General features: G+C 40.6%; 1 protein-coding gene across 2 annotated transcripts in view; it reads left to right on the top strand.

The window, feature by feature from the left end:
- Positions 1-20,875, top strand: part of ERN1 (endoplasmic reticulum to nucleus signaling 1) — a 74,692-nt gene that overhangs the window by 40,895 nt on the left and 12,922 nt on the right. The window contains exons 3-15 of one of the 2 annotated variants that reach the window (XM_075071848.1): positions 4,848-4,881; positions 5,800-5,872; positions 7,412-7,484; positions 8,971-9,093; positions 10,034-10,135; positions 12,324-12,585; positions 12,912-12,990; positions 14,420-14,582; positions 15,305-15,423; positions 15,870-16,061; positions 16,793-16,997; positions 18,198-18,288; positions 18,656-18,845. In XM_075071848.1, coding sequence (XP_074927949.1) covers positions 4,848-4,881; positions 5,800-5,872; positions 7,412-7,484; positions 8,971-9,093; positions 10,034-10,135; positions 12,324-12,585; positions 12,912-12,990; positions 14,420-14,582; positions 15,305-15,423; positions 15,870-16,061; positions 16,793-16,997; positions 18,198-18,288; positions 18,656-18,845 — 1,706 coding nt within the window. The remainder of the gene's footprint in view (positions 1-4,847; positions 4,882-5,799; positions 5,873-7,411; positions 7,485-8,970; positions 9,094-10,033; positions 10,136-12,323; positions 12,586-12,911; positions 12,991-14,419; positions 14,583-15,304; positions 15,424-15,869; positions 16,062-16,792; positions 16,998-18,197; positions 18,289-18,655; positions 18,846-20,875) is intronic. The other variant, XM_075071849.1, reaches the window with a different exon arrangement.

The raw sequence follows: 20,875 nt of genomic DNA, 5'->3' as shown, positions 1-20,875 counted from the left end.
TGAGGCCCAAGACCCGAGGGGGTGCATTCAAAGACCCTAGTAACTGTGACAAAGGCCTTCTTCATTTTAGCCCATTAGACAGAAAAAGCTTGACATCAGTTCTAGTAGGATAGTCTTCTTTATTTTACTAGTCTGCTTGTGCTAACATTGGAGCTACCAGAAGATGAATATCAATGAACTTGGATTCACAAGATTCTTTTTTCATCCCAAGGTAACTTCTTATTTCAAATTAAATTTTGAAATAAAGTTGTAGTATGTCCCAAACCACACAACAGAGAATAAGAAAGAGTTCGCCCTCTGTCATGTGAAGGAAGTTTCACAAGGGCATTTAAACTTTAGTTAAAGATAATGTAAGCGTTAAGGAAATCAGAAAATTTGTTTCAACGGATGAATTGAGACAAGTGGATGTGCACAACCAGTCTTTCTGGATAGTCTGTATTATGGGTAACGGAACAGAAAAGATTTTCCTCAATCAGGTTATGCTCTGCTGCAAGCAGCTTCTGGAGTGAAAATGAATCAGATCCGTATTTTTTATATATAGGCAGCTGTTTCTTATGATTCATATGGGACATTTAGGCAGTGTTCTAGGAGGCCATTAATGGGATTGGTGTTTGATTTTGTTTTTTGTCCAGTAAGTACTACAAAATGTTGTGCCCCTTAAGTGTAACATCTTAATCTAGTCCACCCACCTTGCTAATTTTGACTATTTACTAAATCAAATTACCATCACTGAGGGGATAAGTAAAAGCTGGAATTCTCACCTCCAAGGAATCACTATTTCCCTTTCTCTGAGATTGAGCTTGAAATCATGATTCCAGGAAACGAAGTTTTAAGAACTTTCTCACAGTTGTGGTGATATCTTCATAAGGATCTACCTGAAATACTGGAGAGCATACTTCTTACATCACAGTGGAGCTCGTTATTTTCATAGCATTACAAGACATTCTTTCCATATTTGGGGACATGCAACAATGCTACAGGAAAGCTTGACTGAGGATTTCTGGTGTTGTGAGACTTCAGTCTCTTGAAGGGAGTACTACTGGTTGATGAAATTGTCATGATTGAAACTCTTCTCTAACAGCTTCAGAAAGCTCTGAGTTTAAGCTCTGTGTGTGTGAGACAACATAAGAGATAGGAACGTGTGTGTGTTCCAGTCTCTTATATTTCTTAGTTATAGCTGGTAGATAAAATCGCAGCATGTTCTTGGGTTAAGAGCCCTTAGGTAGTAGGAAAGGGGGAGGGGAGCTTTACTTTGAGCTGAGCCTTGAAGTGCATGCCTCTTGAGTAGGTTCTCCAGCATTAAAAGATGAGTTGAACTCAAAGACTTTTAGTCCACAAATGCATTATGGAACTTATGCTGTTTGTAATTGAATTCTAATTTTTTTGCAGGGAGAGGAGAGCTAAAACTCTCTTTGCCTAAGGTTGTGGACAAGCTAGATACACACACTCCGAATTAGAATCTAACCTTCTATCCATTCCTGCAGCTATTCAGATCAGTTAAAGCCTTTTCTCATACATTAGTTGAAAAACCTGAAGTACTAATCTATACAAAGAAAAAGCACCACATCCTTTCCTGTTCCGTTTAGAAGCAAGTTGTAAAGGAACGCATAATGATGGATTTCGGCAGTAAGAAGATGAGTGCAGCCTTTAAATTAAAGGTGACATTTGGAATTAGTTTTGAGTGCATGCTATAGTATGTCAGTAAATAGTGTAATAGAAAAGTTGAAACTTGATTCAGAGCTCACTAGTTATACACCATGTTTGTCAATGGGCTTTCTTCTCACATTCATATAAATAAGAGACCCTTAGACTAAAAATGTCTGAAAAGTTTAAAGAGTTGAGGCAAGAAATAGTCACCTAAGAACTTGTCTAGACTAGGGAGTAAGTGATTTTTAAAATGTATAATGTTGTACTGAGTTTAATAAAAACCCAAAAAACAAATATACTATTTCAAAACCCTAGTGTACAGATTTATCATCATGAGCAATCACTTGAGGAAGCGATGATCATAGATAGGGCTTTTGGCAGCATTGTTCAAGTACTGTTGCTGAAGATAGACTGATAATATAAATCTTTGAAATTACCAAAAGCAGCTTAGGTCTTCCCACATCAGAAATTTCTGTACATAATCAGTTCATCAAGAACTTGCAAAGTCACTTGGTGTGTGCCTCAAGCAGTGCTTGTAACATTTGAATTAAAGTTTGACTCAACAGAAGCATTTGCCATTTACTGCTGATTTATGATGCTCTCATATCACCAAATAACAATTTTTTCCTCTTCCTGGGAGGCCATTGTGACTATAAATACTTTAGCCTATAGAGATCCTATCTCTTTCTCCCTTTAGTCTGTCTCACCTGGATTCTGATGAACACTTATGGTTTCTGATCACTCTTTAGTTCGCAGGGTTCTTTGTTTTTTTTATTGTTGAGTTGAACCAAACCCTATATCAGGCATCTCATGCTTTTTCTTTGCTACACATCTTCAGTGAGAAGATGATTTGGAAATCAGCTTCCCACAGCTCCCATTAGCCAGGAATGGCAAACCACGGGCACTGGGAGCTGCGAGTGGCCGTACCTGCAGATGCTGAGGTAAACAAAGCATCTCATGGCCCACCAGAGGCTTACCCTGAACAAGTTGTGAACCAAGTTTGGGAACCCCTGTATTAGTTTGGGGTGGAGGCTGACAGCTCGCGACCCCCCACGTAATAACCTCACGACCCCCTGAGGCATCCTGACCCCCAGTTTGAGAACCCCTGGGCTAGTGTGTAGGGAGCATCAACACTTTATTGCCATGGCCTCCCTGGGCGATCTAATCTACAAGTGTAACACTACTGAACAGCATAACAGAGCGCTGGCTTCACACTCATAAATTGGATTTCTTCCAGAAGCTTTATGTGCTTTTGAATTAAACTGCTCTGTCTGCTTTAAGAAAGAACCCACTCAGTCATCTTTTAGGTTTTAAAAAGCAAACAAAACTCTGGATCCTGTTGAACTGAGCTGCTCTGTGGGGCTGTTTGGGGAAAGCTCCGCTACTGTTCTTCAGATCTAGCAGTGTGTGCGCTGCAGTACATGGGGAATGGAGGGACATCAGGGTGTCCACAGGCACCCTGAATCATGAGTCTGTTGCCCTTATCTTGCATAGATCTGCTCTTACTGTCGTGTATTTGAAATCTCTAGTACATGTGCCAGCTTCCCAATCAAAGTCTCTCATAAGCGAATGTTTGAGCCCTTATTTCTTTCCTCTTGCATCATTTTGTTTGTGTGCGTGTGGAGAGAGAACTGGTGTAAAAGATAAAGAAAAGTTGCTTTTTGCAGTAGCTTGTTTGGTCAACTTTAATCTGTTTTCTTTATTCATTGAATTATTTTAATTTTTTTATCTTTTGGGACCAAGAACTTGTTGTGATCCCTACCTTCTGGTTTATTTTAAAAGCTTTTTTACAGATGAGGGTGAAGGATGCATGCTTTGTGCACACAAGAGTATATGTTGCACACTTGGGTATCTCTGCATGTTGGTACCAGTATTGTCAACCCCAGGCATTCAAACCTTAACCCCCAAAACAGGATGAGGTTAGCCTAAAAAAATCAGGAGATTAAAAAAAAACAAACAACCTCAACTTTTTTTTTTTAAATATGCCTACTTGTGAGAGCCTTTAGGAATCATGTTTTCAAACTTTCCTCTGCATCCAAAAGGTCTAGAAATTCTCTTTTTTAAATGAAAGCTGTAATTGTCATGGAATCACAGGAAATCCGGGATCAGGCTTTAAGAAAAATACTAAATACTGCGAGACTTGCAGTAAAATCATGAGAACTTGCAATGCTGAGGGGTGAATAATGGATTTTTCCAGTGAAACTTCCCCAAATATCATTTAAATACACTTTTCCTTGAGTGTTCAGATGATCCTTTCTGTCACAGACAGATGTGAAAGAAGGTTCTTGGGACACTGTGGCTTTTTTCAGTGACATTTTAATTTGTTAAATTATTCCATATCCCATACATTTTCCGTGGGAGTAGGAAGTTGAATATAGGGTTGTTCTGGTTTAAGTCTCACTCTGCTTCCCGCTTGAATCAGTGGTTGTGTTCCTGTTGATTTCAATGGGAGCAGAACCAGGTCCTCAGTTTACAAGTTGCATCGTAAATTAAGTGTGAAGTTCGCTAAGGAAGTATATGCTTGCCTGCCCGCTTAGACACAGAATAGTGAATGATCATAAAATACAGATGAAAGAGGCATTAAGCAGATCCTTTTGCATTCAGACATTAAGATTTATATTCTCCTCTCTCTATTCTCTATGACCTATTAACATTAATGAATGTTTACATGTGTTTAAACAAAATTGATCACGGAAGCCTGTCATTGTGGCTGCTTGGGAATTATGATCAGCTTCCTTCTGGGCAGCCAAGGACCAGACACCAAGGAACTTGTTTTTAGAAGAAGAGGTAGTTTTTGCACACTAGAACGGTGCCTTTACATGCAATGTAGAGTACTTGTGGCCAAAGAAAGATATAGAGATGACTCATGACATGATCTGACACTGCTGTTTCATGTGAATACCTTCCTGTTGATGGTTTTGGGAGTTACCTGTTGAGAGTGGAGGAGTGTGGATAGGTTTGAGTACAAAGGTATCTTTATAGGGAGCAAACGTGCCCTGCTGATGCTTACAGAGGGATGCAATAAATTAGAAGCCCTGTTTGCATTGTCAGATGGGTGCAGTGTTATGATGCTATACATTCCTATGGATGACTCCCTCAGACACCCAGCGTGGCTCACAAAATGGTTAATCCTGGGTTTGGTGTGAGTTCATGACTTTTAATTGCCTATACATTGACTCCTGCATGTTTTGTTTGTGCAGATCCTGTACTCCAGGTGCCAACACATGTGGAAGAGTAAGTCTCTTTCTCTGTTACTTCAGCCTTCTATTGCTTGTTTGATTTTCACTGACATCATGAAGTTTGGTTTTAGTTTAAAATTGGGAAATGTTGAAATACCCCAGGTAACCGGACATGGGTTAAGATTAAAAACTTTCCCTGTTTGTAGGAGTAAAATGAAATGTCCTTCCTTCAGACATTCTTTCTCCAAAAACCACGCTTGGAGCACATATCTGGAACACAACCAGGTTGACCATGCCTGTTTCAGGATCACTGACTTGAACAGCCTGGAAAATAGCGTAACCTGCTGGGGAACGGTGTTCAGATTCTAAACATTTAGTTTAAGTACCTTATCTCAGTGGTTCTCAAACTGTGGGTTGGGACTCCAAAGTGGGTCCTGACCTCATTTTAATGGGGTCACCAGAGCCAAAGTCTGAGCCCAACCGCCTGAGGGCTTCAGCGCTGGGTGGCGGGGCTCAGGTTACAGGTCCCCTGCCTGGGGCTGATGCCCTTGGGCTTTGGCCCTCCACACCCAGGGCAGTGGGGTTTAGGCAGGCATTTTTGTCCCCCGGCTTTTGTGCCGCTTTTCTTTGTATATATTACTGCTGGTTTTATTGCTGCTATATATAAATTAGATTTGAACTATGATCCCTGTACTGCAAGGCCTTATGCACTGTATTCATACTGGTCAACCCAGCTTCAGTTGGACTAGGAACACTCTTGAGAATAGCTTAGGTTTAACAGGCTGTGCCAGTTCTGATATTCATTCTCTTCGATGTTCAATTAATAAGTGTATTGAACAACCAGATATTCTAAAGTCAACAAGCAAATGTCAAATGGTATTCACCAGGATGCACACACTGACCATTGCTGCTTCTCTGTTTGGTGACAAGTGTAATGTGTTTGATTTATTTATAATCACTATTTAACTCATAGGCCAGCATTTCTTCCAGACCCAAATGATGGCAGTTTGTATACACTTGGTGGCAAAAATAATGAAGGCTTAACTGTGAGTATATTTTGGTTTGCTAGTGTCTACTCCGTCTACACATGCACTCTAATTAGATTGCATGAAGGGTAGGTCCCTAAATTACTTTCCCAACTGTCTGCTTTCCTGACAGCATTGTAAAGTTCTGCAGGCTGCCCACATTTTGAATCATTTACTGGAAGCAAGTATTTCTTGGGAAGGCCTGACAACGTTGGCTAGCAAGCACTGTTCGGTGCCAATTTTAGGATACAAATTCCTGGAACGACAACATTCGAGTTGCACTGCTTGCTGGGTCAGAGGGTCATCCTGTAGTTTAGGACAGGCAACATTTACAGCCTTCCTTGTGAGCTTCCGAAAACCCCTTTGGCTTGAGGATACCAACAAAAGGCAGACCGCTTTGACCCACCTTAATATTTTTGTAGTACTTGCTTCTTTAGCACTCTCCAGATATTAAGTAATCCTCACAGCACCCTGGGAGGGAGAGGTATCCAATACAGCACACTCAGTTATGGCCTGAAAAGAATAAATTTTTAGCAGTCCTATTGAGAAGTCCAACCCATACTAGTATAAATGCAGGTTCTGTGCTGTCTCAAGTAGCAGGTGCTGTTATAGCAGTTAGTAAGCAGGCTAAACTGCGAACCCTTCCAAAATATTTGCATTGAAATAGTCAACCCCGCAGATGTCAGCTGAACACTTGAGCAAAGTAACAGCTTTGTGATGAAACTCAGATAAAATGTTTGGCTTCCCACAAGTTTCTTTTCCTGGCAGCCGCTATGACTTCCTTTTAGAACTTTAACATTTTTTTTATTTCTGAACAGAGAAGAATTTACTGACAGGTTTTTTCCTAATGAACCCAGATACGTGGCCTTAATCTGTGTATGTATTTTTGGTGCTCTTTGTGGGTAGATCTAGGTAGCAATCAGTCCTGAACATCGTTTCCTTTCACTTGTTAATCTCCTCAGGTAAAAGTATTCTGACTGGATGCATCATTGTAGATATTCCAAGCTAGATGGAAGTAATTTCACTTTTTAAAGTCCTGGCCTCTCTTGTGTTTGTGCAACACTTCGGTTTGTCACTTTTCTGTTCCTGACGAAGGCCTCTTAAAATCCTGGAAGGTTGTTCACCAAATATTTAGGCGTGATACATGCCCAAGAGCATTATAGAATTTGGCAATCATAATAATTCATTGGCCTTTTTAATAACATGGTTTGTATGAAGATCGCTGAGCTTTGCAGATGCTAATGTTGCACCCCTGCAAGGCAGGTAAATATATGTATACTTGTTAACAGGTGGGGCAATTAAAGCACAGTGTTGGGACATGGACAAGGTTGCACAAGTCGGTGGGAGAGTTAGGAATAAAACCCAGGATTCCTGGCTTCCAGTCCTCTGTGCTATAAATATTTCCTCCTTTCCTGTTACATTTCTCGTAAAACATTGAGAAGTCCCCAAATAAGCTGTATTGGTTCCTTGTTCCCTTGAACACAACTGGGAAAATCCCACTAATTTCAAAGTGTAAAAATATTATGATTTAAATGAGCTTTTTCATATTTTTCCCCCTAGAAACTTCCATTTACAATCCCTGAGCTGGTGCAGGCATCACCCTGTCGCAGTTCAGATGGGATTCTGTACATGGGTAAGTTCTAGTTAATCTCTCCATGGGTTAACTGATTTAGAAGATTGCAACATTACCCACCAGCAACTGACAAATACAAACTGCCTAAACCAGACAGAGGACTCTTGCATGAAAACGTCATCTTAGCCTTGACTGTTAATTATAGCCTTTCGTAATATTTTCTGATAGAGAATCTGTTAAATACAGCACTTACTGACACGTGAAGATAAAAAGTCAACTGCCTTCCCTTAGAAGGAGAATAGCTTCTCAAACCATTGCATTGCCTTTATAAAAAAAAAAAAAAAAAAGTTACTCTCCCACTACAGAAAATGTAATTAACTTTATTCTGACACAAATACATATTTAGCTCACTTATATGGTATATTTAATCACCTTCTCATGCTTATAAATATACTTGCCTCAGCGAGCCAAAGGCCCTTACCTGCATTACAACTACGAGTCAGGAAATTGAGTTACAACATGGTTCTTAGTTGTAGTGTAGGGGAGACCTAACTGGGGTACGGTCCTGGATGGTTCAAATCTGAAGCCTGGTTACATGGTCATGGTTCGGTTGGATCTACAGTCCAGCTTTTAACCATGTTGTAACCAGATCTTCTGCTTCATTAATAGTTAGGGGGATTTACGTTATTCTGCCTGGTTGGCATCTTTGGAGATGACGCCGCATCTGTGACGACCTGGAGGAAATCTGCACTCTGTCCCTTCCTTCTGTCTCTCCAGTTCACATCACTCTGTTGAAAACCATTGGGGAGGAGAGAAAGCAGGTTAACTATATGACACTTCTAAACTAGGCTGCTACAGACTATGGCTCTGATATTTGGGTTTTGAGGACTAAAATCCATTATCAATTTGGAATCATAGAGTTAAAAGGGACCACAAGGGTCATCTAGTTTAACTCTCTGGTAAGATGCAGGATTTGTTATATCTAAAACATCCAAGACAGATGGCTCCAGTCTCCTTTTGAAAACCTTCAGCAAAGGAGCTTCCATAACCTCCCTAGGCAGTCTGTTTCATTGTCCTACTGTTCCTACATGTGTAGAAACTGATCATTCCTTCCCACCATACTGTGCTACAACAAACAGCACCTCAGTCTTCTTCCTCTCCTAGCATAAGGATTTTCAATCCTCAAAACTCTCTTCAGTAACCATTTGCCAATTGGATATTGTGAATGTGAGAACCTTATTTTACGTGATAGTGCTTATAAGGATGTCATAGAAATGTTGTCACTATGCTTGCCAGTACCTGCTAGGAGTCAGTAACGTTAAATGAGGGGACAACAATGTTCTTTGGTTTCTAGTTTTGGTTATCGTCCAAAATTATTTTGTTTAACAAAAAAAACTTTTTAAACATTTTCCATGAAAAAAATCCCAAACTATGGGCCCACTAGAGAACTACTTCTCAAATCAAAAAAGCTTTTTCAAAGAGCCTGGATTTTGTATCTAAGTAATTTTCAGACTGAACAGTAATGGAATTTAACTGGTGATTTCAGGAAAGAAGCAAGATATTTGGTATGTGATAGACCTTGTCACTGGGGAGAAACAGCAAACCTTATCGTCTTCATTTGCAGAAAGCCTTTGTCCATCAACATCCCTCTTGTATCTCGGGCGAACCGGTAAGACACTTTTCCCTCTACCGCTTAAAAGAAAGTTTGGCTTTTTGAGTTCATTTTAAAGCTAGTTCAGGCCCATAAAGGATAACCTTGTGATGATAAACTCAGGTTTGTTTAATCTCTTAGAATAACTTCTGGAGGTGGTGGCTTTATAATGTACACAGAAAAAATGATTTGCCTTCTGATAGCAATGGAGATGTGCCATTTTATACATTCACAGACTAATGTGTGGTTCTGCATATAGTGGTGCTTGTATAAGTATTCCTGGGGTTGACTCCCAAGAAAAGTGGTTTTTAAATTCTGTTGATTCAATGATGTACCATGCTAGCAGCTTGTAGCCCTGGTTGCATCTGAAGCTTTTGGTCTTCATGAATAAATGGGTTGGGAAAATGGAGACAGCAGCTGTCATACTGAAAATACAAATGCTCCATTCTAAGTGAAGAAGATTAAAATAGACCAAAGACCTATATTTGGGATGTCTCTCTGTAGGCTGTGTTTACAGATTTGGCATTTGATCTGTAGATTAATCTGTTTTTAAGAATATTTTTTAAAATTATCTTTATTGCAAAAATTCTGTTACAGAACATATTGCACCTAATTTTGAAATGCAGGGATTGGTTGTAGATAAAATTAGATAGGAATGCTACGGAAGAAGTCTTGGAGGAAGAAGTACAAAGAGCTGATAAAATGGATTGGAGCACTGCCTACTGCTTTTTGTCTCCTGAGCTTCCTTTTGAGCAGTAGATTTCAGTGGAACAGAAATTAGTTGCGTCTTTAAGTTCCGTGAGGTGTGACTATATCTCTTAGTGCTAGGAAAAACCTAAAAGAAGGCTAAAAACATGAAAAGCAGGATGTGCGTTGTCCTGAGAAGTGTCTGGCATTACAGGTGACTAGTTCTGTTGTCTCCAAGGATTATTTTCACAGTGTGTGTATTTTTTAACAGAATACACTATTACAATGTATGATACCAAAAATAAGGAGCTCCGATGGAATGCCACCTACTTTGATTATGCAGCCACTGTACCTGATGAAGATGTGAAATACAGTAAGAACTTTGATCTTGTCCTTTGCATTTTTTTCACTTTTTGCTATAGCTCCAATATCCTGACATTTTTCTCTGCAATGGGCAGAACCAGCCCCTCCTTCTCCCCACCTCTGTATCTACACGCTGATCTTTTTAAGTTGCTCTGCCCTGCCCCCTTCCCTTCTCTTCTCTCTTCCCCCCTCCGTGCCCCCCCCCTCCGCTCCCCAGGGAAAAACTCAATTCAGCCACTTAATCCTGGAGTCTTTTCTTCAGTCTGAGTGCATATATGGCAGACCTTTAACTTGTCCAATCAGGGAAAGGATGGCCCTACTGCTCTGGCACAGATTTCTTCTGTGGCTTTGGGCAAGTCACGTAATCTCTCAGCGCCTCAGTTTTCATAGCTGTAAAATGGGATAATAATTCCCTGCTGCATAAAGAGGTTGAGAAGCTTAAATCATGTTTGTAAAGCTTGTTGGCATCATCCGTTGGAGAGCACTAAATAAATGCAAAACGTTATTGGTGTTGATACTATTGATAATGATTTGCACTTACACCTGATGATCTCAACAAGTGTGATAGTGCAAAATAATATGACTATTAGAATAGGACAATAGTTATGTATGAAGAATACAGTCTATCCTCCCCAGAATTACAGTGCCTGCTGTTTGAGCACAGAATGAATGATCATAATGTTCTTTACAGCTATTGTGTGGAAGGGTAAATTTTGGAAGAGGTAACTATTGGGGCTAAGTTTATTAAAAACAGTAGGGCTTCATGTGGATCAGGAGAATGGCACTGCCTAGTTGTGATCTAGAGAAAATAACTTTAAAATAAACATGAAATTTAAAACTTGTCCTGTGGTATGGAAAAGAGCATCAGGTAAGTGAGTTAGAAATAAAAACAAGACCCTTCGAGTTCTGAGTCCCAGTGGGTATTTCTTCACCTTGCAAAACTATTGCACAATGGGAGTATGCCCCCAAATTATGGTAAATCACAAACTTTACATGGAAACAGTTACCTTCCCTTTCATCTTATTGGGAAATGTCTGCAGCTTTTTAGTGCTGATACTGCTTTTTTTTTTAAACAAACAAATAAATGTTTGACTCTGGAATAGGCAGCATTAAATCCCAGTGTCACGGGGGTTTCCCTGTAAATCTTGAATATTTCAGCCTAATTCCTGAATGTCAGAGTTGCTTCTAATGGAAGTAATCAAAAAGAAATGTGCATGACGTGGTTTTGTTCTTTAATTTCCAGTTAAGGCCCCAGTCCTGCCATGGGATGACTTGTTGACTCCAGGGGGGCTGTGTGCAGGTGCCGGGGCCTGCCCAAGCATACTGTGTTGCGGGACTGGGCTGTATGTATTCTGAATCTGGTCATTTTAAATAGAGCACAGAAGAACTTTCAGCCTCTGAGCTGGGGATTCCCAGTTATACAGGAGTGGTGCTGTCCTGTAATGTGTGTTTGGAGATCCTGTGGTTTATATGATGATTACTCTGTATGTAAAGAAGAGGCAGATCTGCAAGTCCTTAGAAGTGCTTGCTGAGGAGCCAAATTAAACAATATATTATTTCTGCTGGTGAGAGAGAAGAACGTATTTACAGCAGGATAATTTCAAGAACTCTTGAGCCACACACTCGGGTTAGTCTTTTTCAATATAAAATGAACCAGTCTAAGGGCTTGTCTACACAGAGACTTAGTGCAAGGCAAGCCAACGTGTGAATCTACAGTGCAATAGCTTTCTGTGCACTAACTGGCCATGCAGACCCTGCTACCAAGCACTAAAAGTCCCGTAATGCACTTTGATGGACACAGCACTATGTCCAAGTGCACTACTAGCACGTTGTAGCAGGGTCCACACAGCCAGTTAGTGGGCAGTGAATGTCTTGAAGTCTTTAAACCACGATTTGAGGACTTCAGTGACTCAGACACAGTTTTGATACAGGAGTGGGTGGGTGAGATTCTGTGGCCTGCATTGTGCAGGAGGTCAGACTGGATGATCATAATGGTCCCTTCTGACCTTAAAGTCTAAGTCTATGAGAATGCACTGTAGATTCACACTCCGGCTTGTCATGGACTATGTTTTCTTGTACACAAGCCCTAACAGATTTTAGTAGCTCATTTAAGATTCAAGTACTGCTAATGTATGTGTTACTATAGCCATGAATAAGCAGGAGACCCAGATTACCTCTTGTGTATTTGTATGTTTTAGAAATGTCCCACTTTGTATCTAATGGAGACGGGCTAGTGGTGACTGTGGATAGTGAGTCTGGGGATGTGCTGTGGATTCAGAATTATGGTTCCCCGGTGGTAGCTTTTTACATCTGGCAGCGTGAAGGACTACGGAAAGTAATGCACACAAACGTGGGAATAGAAACACTGCGCTACCTGACCTTCATGTCTGGGGAGGTTGGACGCATCACTAAGTGGAAGTATCCTTTCCCGAAGGAAACGGAGACCAAGAGCAAGTTGACGTGAGTATAAATATTAGTATTGTTTTCAGAGTCTGGCTTGATGGTGCTTTGCAGTACTCTAATTAAAAATTGTGTTTCTGTTCAGTTACTTAATAAAGCTGCTATTCTATAAATTGCAAGATAGTAGAAGGAGAGACTATATAATTGGCACCTTACTCTTTAACATTTACTGAACACTGTGTTTGTACAGGAATAAATAAATGCTGATGATGCCAGTGACTCAAATTTAAGAGTCTCTAAAACAGTGTATGACCGAGTTTGTAACTTGGGTGATAAAACCAACCATTTGGAACTTTCTTCCTAATTTTTTTTTGTTGTTGTTCTAGGCCTACGCTCTATGTAGGAAAATATTCAACGAGCCTGTATGCATCTCCATCAATGGTGCATGAAGGAGTGGCTATTGTGGTAAGTTAGATACTTCAGGACTTTGATACCATGTTTTGAAAAGCCCACTTTCTAGTATTATGTATGGTTCTGTGCTGCAGAGTTGAGATCTGACTCTTTATCCGGTCTGTAATGTTGGGATGTTTAAGCCCATCTCTAGTTATCATTTAAGGCTGTTTGTGCTGGCAAAACATTGGAAAAATCACAGCTTTGTCATAGCAAAAAAAATGCAAGTGTCGGTTTCAGCAGGGGAAAAAAATCTTTTTTTCAGATCTATGGAGTGGTTTTTATTTTTAAACCTGTTAAGTACTTAAATTCATTCAAATGAGAAATAGCCATAATACACATAGAATATAGGTACAATGATTCTTTGTGAGTTATGGTTATTTAGTGATTCTAGATCTTGTTGTGATAAAGCATAATTGAAATGTTACTTACAGCATTGGAAACCACTCTTGAAATAAGGTTGGATTGTCAGATTTTCATAGTTTGCTGTGACTTCCTTGATTTGTAATTTGTTACTTTAAAAGGCCTAGATGCTCAGGAGTCCTCTGTGAACTGCTTTTATTATTTAACTAAGATTATAGTCCTTATGGTTGTGAAGATCCCTTTCCAAATATGAATGGAGAGTAATCTGTGCAGGGCTTCTTACCCACAAACAGTCTCTTGTACAGCATTCCTAGCCTTTATAGCAGGGAAATGTTGAACAGTGACAGGATATCAATCAAACCATGTAATTTAGGAAAGCATATTATAGCTAGTCAGGAAGTGTCTCTCTGTGGCTGAGCTGGGACGGAAGCCCTCTCACATCTGAACCAGAGCATCTGAGTTCAAGTTCTTTATCAAGGCTGTTTCTACCATTATTGACAATGTGTTGTGGTTATTGATGTTAAAGTTGCACCCAGTTCATACTTTTGAAAGCAACAACATTTTGATGAGATGTTAAAGCAAGGTTTTATTTGCTGGCATTGTGGCTAGCCGAGGGGGAGGTAAAGATCCTTTTTCCTATTTAAAAAAAAGGGGGGGGGGGGCAACCCCACCTCCTAACAAAGACTCCTTCTCTCAATAATGCAGGATTTAATGTCTAAGGCTGTGTGAACTATGGCTGAGAGCATAACGGCTTTCATGTTTACCTGCAGTTACTGCATTGCTGGCTTGTAACTTGTTGCTTGCTAACACTCTCTGATTCTACGGTACAAGAGGCATGGTATAGGAAGTATAAACCCCAAAGTAATGTAGAGCTTCCCACCTGTAATTTAGCAATAAAATATTTTGAGTTAAACCTTTACTTAATTCCAAGGGAAAGCTTGTGGTATTTCAAATATGACTTTTGAGTTATGTCCCGTATCTTTTGTCTGAGTTAGACTGGTAAATTCTCTGAGGCTTTGTAAAGTATTGTGTAGTGATATAGTGTTTTGTTAACTGTAATAATAAATCTCTGTCTTTCTAGCCCCGGGGCAGAGCCATACCTCTGTTAGAGGGCCCCAAAACAGAAGGAGTTACTATTGAAGACAATGGCGAGTGTGTTATCACTCCTAGTATGGATCTGAAATTTTCAGCAGGATTGAAAGAAAAGAAACTCAACTATTGGAGGAACCACTGGCTGTTAATAGGTACCAGGAAGTCAGTAATATTCCACCTGCTCTCTGTTGCACTGTCCTCTGGTGGACAAAAGCAATAATCCAAGCAGAGATTATTGTTACCATATACAAAGTATTTTAAATTACATCCAAAACCACTAAAGGACTGTAAAAGATGCAGTCAAGCACTCAAAAGTTAGAGGATGCCAGAACTAAGTTTGCCTTACACCCTAATTTGGCCCCCTATGCATATGCATCATGATACAGTTTGTAATTACATGATCACATCTTATATTTTCCAAAGGCCCCCGTCTCATTCAGTGCACAGGGTGGGCAATGCTCACTAAATGGGTTGTTATTCAATATTTATTTTCAGCAAGAGACAAAGTCAGGGTCCAAATCTACAGCCAGAGCCTGAGCACAAGTTCTGCTGAAGTCAGTGGCCATAATCAATACTTGAAGGTTTACAGCCTTTAAGAGCAAGAGCATTGCTTCATTTCAAAGGGCATGTAACCATTTTCAGGTATATACCCAAATCTTCCAAGCTTTGGGTCATTCCACTGGGACAGCGCTCTGGTGTTAAGGTACATATAAGAGAGCTTCATTTTATTCTAAACTGTCATACTGTGATGGCCTCAAGCCAATTTATTAATGCAAATAAGCCCTGAGTATTGCTTCTTGGCAGAGATGCCAAAATCAAGCATGTTTGCCCTGAAAAGGAACCATTCTTGTAACAAATGTTGTTTTATTTAAAGGGCACCATGAAACACCATTATCAGCCCCTACAAAGATCCTGGAGAAATTTCCAAGTAGTTTGCCTAAACGGCATGAAAATGTGATTCCAGCTGACTCTGATAAAGCCAGTTTTGAGGAGGTTTGTGAATAACTGAAGAAGCCACTGGAAAATTACAGGGGGAGGGAAATGAAAATTTTGGGAGAACTTGGACTGTGTAGGAAAAAGTGTAGGGAATTTTCCCAAATTCTTTGTGGAAGTGCAGCACAGTACCCTCCCGTGGCATGTCATTGGCATTATTCTGTGTTATAGAAATCTTGATATCAGACTTAAGGCTGAGTCCTACTTTTCCTTCCACGTGCAAGAACTCCCATTGACTTCAGTGGAAATAGTCCATTGAATAAATGAACTGCAGGGTCTTCAGAATATTTTGCTGTGAGCCACCATTACATCCAAGAGAGTCTTGCACATCATTAAGCTTTTAAGAAATGTTCCCTCATTGAAATGTACATTATATATGCTAGTACAGCTGCAACATACATTATCCACTGAGACTTTGAACTGATGGAGTCTTCTGTGTTTCCTAGGTTATTGGTATAGTTGAAGGTTCCTCAAAAGAATTGCCTCCTACCGTTCCAAAGGACATTGAAGAGAAGCCTAGTCAGCCTGTACCTCGGCCAGAGGCTCCCGTAGATTCCATGCTGAAAGACATGGCTACAATCATCCTGAGCACTTTTTTGTTTGTTGGCTGGATAGCATTCGTTATCACTTGTCCAATGGTAATGCTGATTGCTCTTAGTATTCTAGTGAATTGTGAGAAAGGACTGTAATGTTTGGCAGCCTACCCTGGTAAAGATGATGCAGGAGTTGGGGAGGAAAAGAGTCATGACTTCATAAAATAAGGGCAATTCTGCTTTCTCCATTAGCTATCAGTAGTAACGATTATCACTGTGATAACTCACAGGTGTGCAATCTGACACACACACTGTTATACTCGAGACTTTTCCTATTCCACCTGCAAGATTCTCCTATGGATTTTTGCCCATTCAGAGAGGGAGAGAGAGAGAGAGAGAGAGTGTGTGTGTGTTGGTTGCTCTCTTTATTTTGGTCATGATCCAAAGACCACTGAATTTACCAGAAGATCCCCCATACACTTCACTGGGCTTTGGATCAGGCCCTGTATTTTTACTGTTTAATGATAGCTATTCAGTCTAAAGATGCTTTTCTATGGGAAAATAAACTTCAGGCTAATGGCATTTTTTGCTATAACAAACAACTAGCCTGAGTTATCAGCCGTGCTTTAAAAATGTATAACAAGGTAGAGACTCTTTAATTGCACTACCAGAAATAAGTTAGGAATCTGGCAATGAGAAGTTTTTCACTCAGAGGACAGTAGAATCTGCCCTTTCTGGATGCTGAGTCATGGACGTGCCTTCTCGTCAGCATGTCTGTTGAGATTTTTATTCCTTCATTGGTGTGGCGTTAAGACCATCTCTCTTTCCTCCTGAAGAGTACGCAGCAACAGCAACTGCCCTTCAGTGCCCCCAGCGATCTCCCCCCAGAGACAGACTTTTTGGACACCTCCTATGTGCGGATGGAGAGTTCAGCCACCAGCACACCCAACATGTCTCCCAAAGCATCAAACCATTCAGCGTATTCCAACCTCTCTGGCTCTGACACTGGGAGATGTCTCTCCACTGAGCAGGAAGAGGGAGGTAACGTTAATCTAACTTCTTTCGTAGTGTGTCCCAAAAAGAATTAAAATCAGAAAGTTCATAACATTTCCCCCAATGCCAAAGGTAACAAAGCACAACAAGGGGTGGGGGACAACAAAAGTAGGATATTGACAATATTTCATAGATTAAGACCTGAAGGAACCATTGATTTGTGACCTCCTGTTGTATAACACAGGCCAGAGAACTTCCCTCTCCTTTGATTCCTGCAGCAAGCCCATGACTTCTGGCTGAGCTAGAACATCTCCTAGAAAGGCATCTGGTCTTGAATCCTGATTTTTGGGATTCACGTGCACCATTGGGTATATTCTCTCCATCCTTATTCTTGAGCTCTTCTAGTAAGAGATGACTTTTCAAATTCTTTTTTCAATGCTGACCACAAGTTTTTGTCATTTTAGGCTTAATCCTACCACTGACTTCACTAGAAGGTTTGCCTGGGTCAGGAGTGCAGTACTGAACTGCCCATGTCCCATGTGCTCACTGGCATATCTGAAATGGGTTGGCGGCCTCAGTCCAGACCCTAATGCAGAAAAATCAAGCTTATTTTTAAAAAATTGTTGTATTGGCATTAATTGAAGCCAAGAATTGAGTGGATCATGGAAACTGGACTCCCCTCCCCTCTGCATGTTGTCTCTGGTCCCTCCAGGGAAGTAAGTTCCACCACCAGGGCAGCACAGTGCCTGCACTGCACCCACTCTTCAGCGCTGTCAGTTTGGCACCTTCCCCTAATGCTACATCACATAAGCATTTTAAAAACTGGAACGAACTTCTTGTCTCCTAAAAGCTACTTGTCTCACGTATGTCCCCAGCCATGATCTTTTGTGTCGTAAGAGCCAAAATTCCAAAGGGCTCTAGCCCCATGGGGGCTGTCCTGATCTTTACACAGAATGTTTGTTTGAAATTGTGAATTGGATAGTCTGATGTCCAGACACCCAAGCTGTATGCACAGGTGCAGTTTGCATGCCCAAATCTGCCTGTACAAAAACTTGTCAGCAATTTACGTATAGTTCTGAAAGCCTGGCTCTAGATCTCCTCCCTCCCTCTTCCTTAGTTCTCACTGTTGTGCATTTAAACTTGAAAGAGAAGGTTTTACATACTGACTCCATATGGACATGCAACTGCAAAGTGCTGACTTTTAAAATCTGCCTTAAATTAATCCCTTCGCTGCTTGCTTTTGTTCAGATGAGGACACGTGCTTAGTAATGGTCGGCAAGATTTCATTTAGCCCGAAAGACGTACTGGGACACGGAGCTGAAGGAACAATTGTTTACAGGTACAAGACAATATATGCATTTGATTTTAGAGCCCAATTAATGCCCCGCTATTTTTTTGAGTATTTAAAAAAAAATTTGTACGGTCTAATATGAATGGAAACATTACCATGGAACTTTTAAAAGTAAGTGGTGTGTGTGGGGTAGGGGGAGGGAACTTTTCTGCAGTGTCCCTTCACTAACAAAAATCCAGGGTTATGTTGTCATCTGTAAATGTTTGTTTGAAATGAAAGCATTGAACAGAGGCACCTTGTCCAACACTGGAGAAGTGCTTTATTAATCTGTGTGAAGTGTGTTCCATGTAACCCACTTATCTCAGTGGACAGATTGACTCAGAGGTTTCTCTGCTGTATGGTTCACTGTCTACAGAGGGACATTTGATAACAGAGATGTGGCGGTGAAAAGAATTCTCCCCGAATGCTTCAGCTTTGCTGACCGTGAGGTGCAGCTGCTGCGTGAGTCGGACGAGCACCCCAACGTGATCCGCTATTTCTGCACTGAGAAGGACAGGCAGTTTCAGTACATTGCCATAGAGCTCTGTGCTGCCACCTTACAGGAGGTAACGGGTCACTTACAAACCTAAAAGATTGCTAAAGCAAAGAGCTTTGGCTGCCGGGTAAACGCAGAGAGAAAACACAGGCTGTGAAAGGCTTCTCAATGTCAAACTCTTAGCTCTGCTCTGAGTCTGCAGTTCAGGCACCTGTCATATGCAGACAACGTTTCTGATGTTATCCAAATTACCATCTGTAATTGGTTATTTATTTTTACAATGTAGTCGTTGGTGTCTGTATAGTTAAGAGGCTTTCCTCCTCGTATCATCATCATCATCCCTTTAGTGTTATCACAGTCCAGGGTGAATCTGAGACAGCCCAATTTACTGTAATACTCTGGTATCACAGAAGCAAAGGATACAGCCTCACGGACTACACACAATTGCAGTTTTCCTTCTATCTTGTAATCAGCAACTGTAATAAAGAGAAGGGATATGGCATCAGTGTCACAGTGCCTGCCAATGCCCTGGTGGTAAAACAGAACAAGAAAATTTTTTCTTACCCCTCCTCCTCCCTGGCTTTCTGCTGCCCAGACAACATTCCTTTTCCCTCTTTGCTGTGTGTTCCTGCCATTTGGCTTCCCAGCCTTCCCCAGGTCTCTGATATAAGAGAAGGGACTATTGAACCTTCTATACATGTTCTTGAAAAAGGCTCCTCCTCAGTCACTCTGTATCTCCCACCATGTGTAAGGCATCTGCTGCCCTCACTAGGAGCCTCTCTAAAATATTGCTTCCTAGGGCCTTAGCTTGTCCTGAGAGCCGCCTTTTAAAGAAGCACAGCAGCATGAATGTGCAGGTGGCGCATGTGCTAAGGAAAGCTTTGTGCGGGGAACTGAAGCAGTGGCTTTGCTTACCCTGGTGTGAGTAAGGCGCTGGACACCTTGGCCTACCTACTTTCAGCCTCCACTGGGCAGTGCTAATGAACAGTATTTACTGAGAGTTAAATTCCTGTTGAAAGGTTTCTCTGAGCTAGAATAAAACATAAAAAGAATGATATTCCTTTAAAAACCAGGCCCTCTAGGGAAACTGACGAGTAAAAGCCCCAGCTATCTTGGGCTCTCACTGTGGAAATAAGAGAGATTTAATATTGAGCTGTAGAGTAGAAAGCTAATGCTGTGCTAGTTTTTAAAAATAGTAAATGGGATGGCTTGATAATTATAGGCCTGTCAGCCTGACATTGATCCCAGGAAAGATAATGGAGCTCCTGATATCGGACTCAATTAATAAAGAATTAAAAGAGGATGATGTAATTAATGCAAATCAACATGGGCTTAGGGAAAATAGGTTCTGTCAAACTAACTTCATTTTTTTTTTGGATGAAATTACAAGTATGGTTGATAAAGGTAATAGTGTTGACGTAATATACTTAGACTTCTGTAAAGCATTTGACTTGGTTGCTTAGGATCACAGGTACCCACACCGCATTGTGATTAAAAACTAGAACAATATAAAATTAAGTTGGCACACATTAAATGGATTAAAAATTGGCTAACAAATAGATCTCAAAATGTAATTGGAAATTATCTTCGAGTGGGTGTTTTTTCAGTCAGATCTTGCAGGGATTTTTCCTTGGCCCTATGCTATTTAACATTTTTATCAGTGACCTAGAAGAAAACATGAAAGTCAGGACTGATAACATTTTCAGATGACACAAAAATTGGGGGATTGGTAAATAATGAAGAGGAGATGTCTTGATGCAGAGCAGTCTGGGTCGCTTGGTAAACTAGGTGTAAGCAAACAATATGCATTCTAATATGGGTAAATGTATACACCTAGGAATAAAGACTGTAGCCATACTTACAGAATGGGGACTTCATGCGAAGCAGTGATTCTGGAAAAGATTTGAGGGTCCTGGCTGCACATGAGTTCCCAGCATAATGCTGGGTCAAAAGAGCTAATGCGATCCGGGGATACATAAAAAGGGGCATCTCAAGTAGGAATAGACAAGTTATTTTACCATTATATTTGCCATTGATGTAACTGCTGCTGGAAAATTGCATCCAGGACTGTTGTCCAGAATTCAAGAATGATGTTGATAA

The sequence above is a fragment of the Chelonoidis abingdonii genome, chromosome 13, assembly GCF_003597395.2.
Source record: "Chelonoidis abingdonii isolate Lonesome George chromosome 13, CheloAbing_2.0, whole genome shotgun sequence".
Lineage (NCBI taxonomy): Eukaryota > Metazoa > Chordata > Testudines > Testudinidae > Chelonoidis > Chelonoidis abingdonii.
The sequence above is the reverse complement of the archived record's forward strand: the minus strand, read 5'-3'. Positions and strand labels throughout refer to the sequence as shown.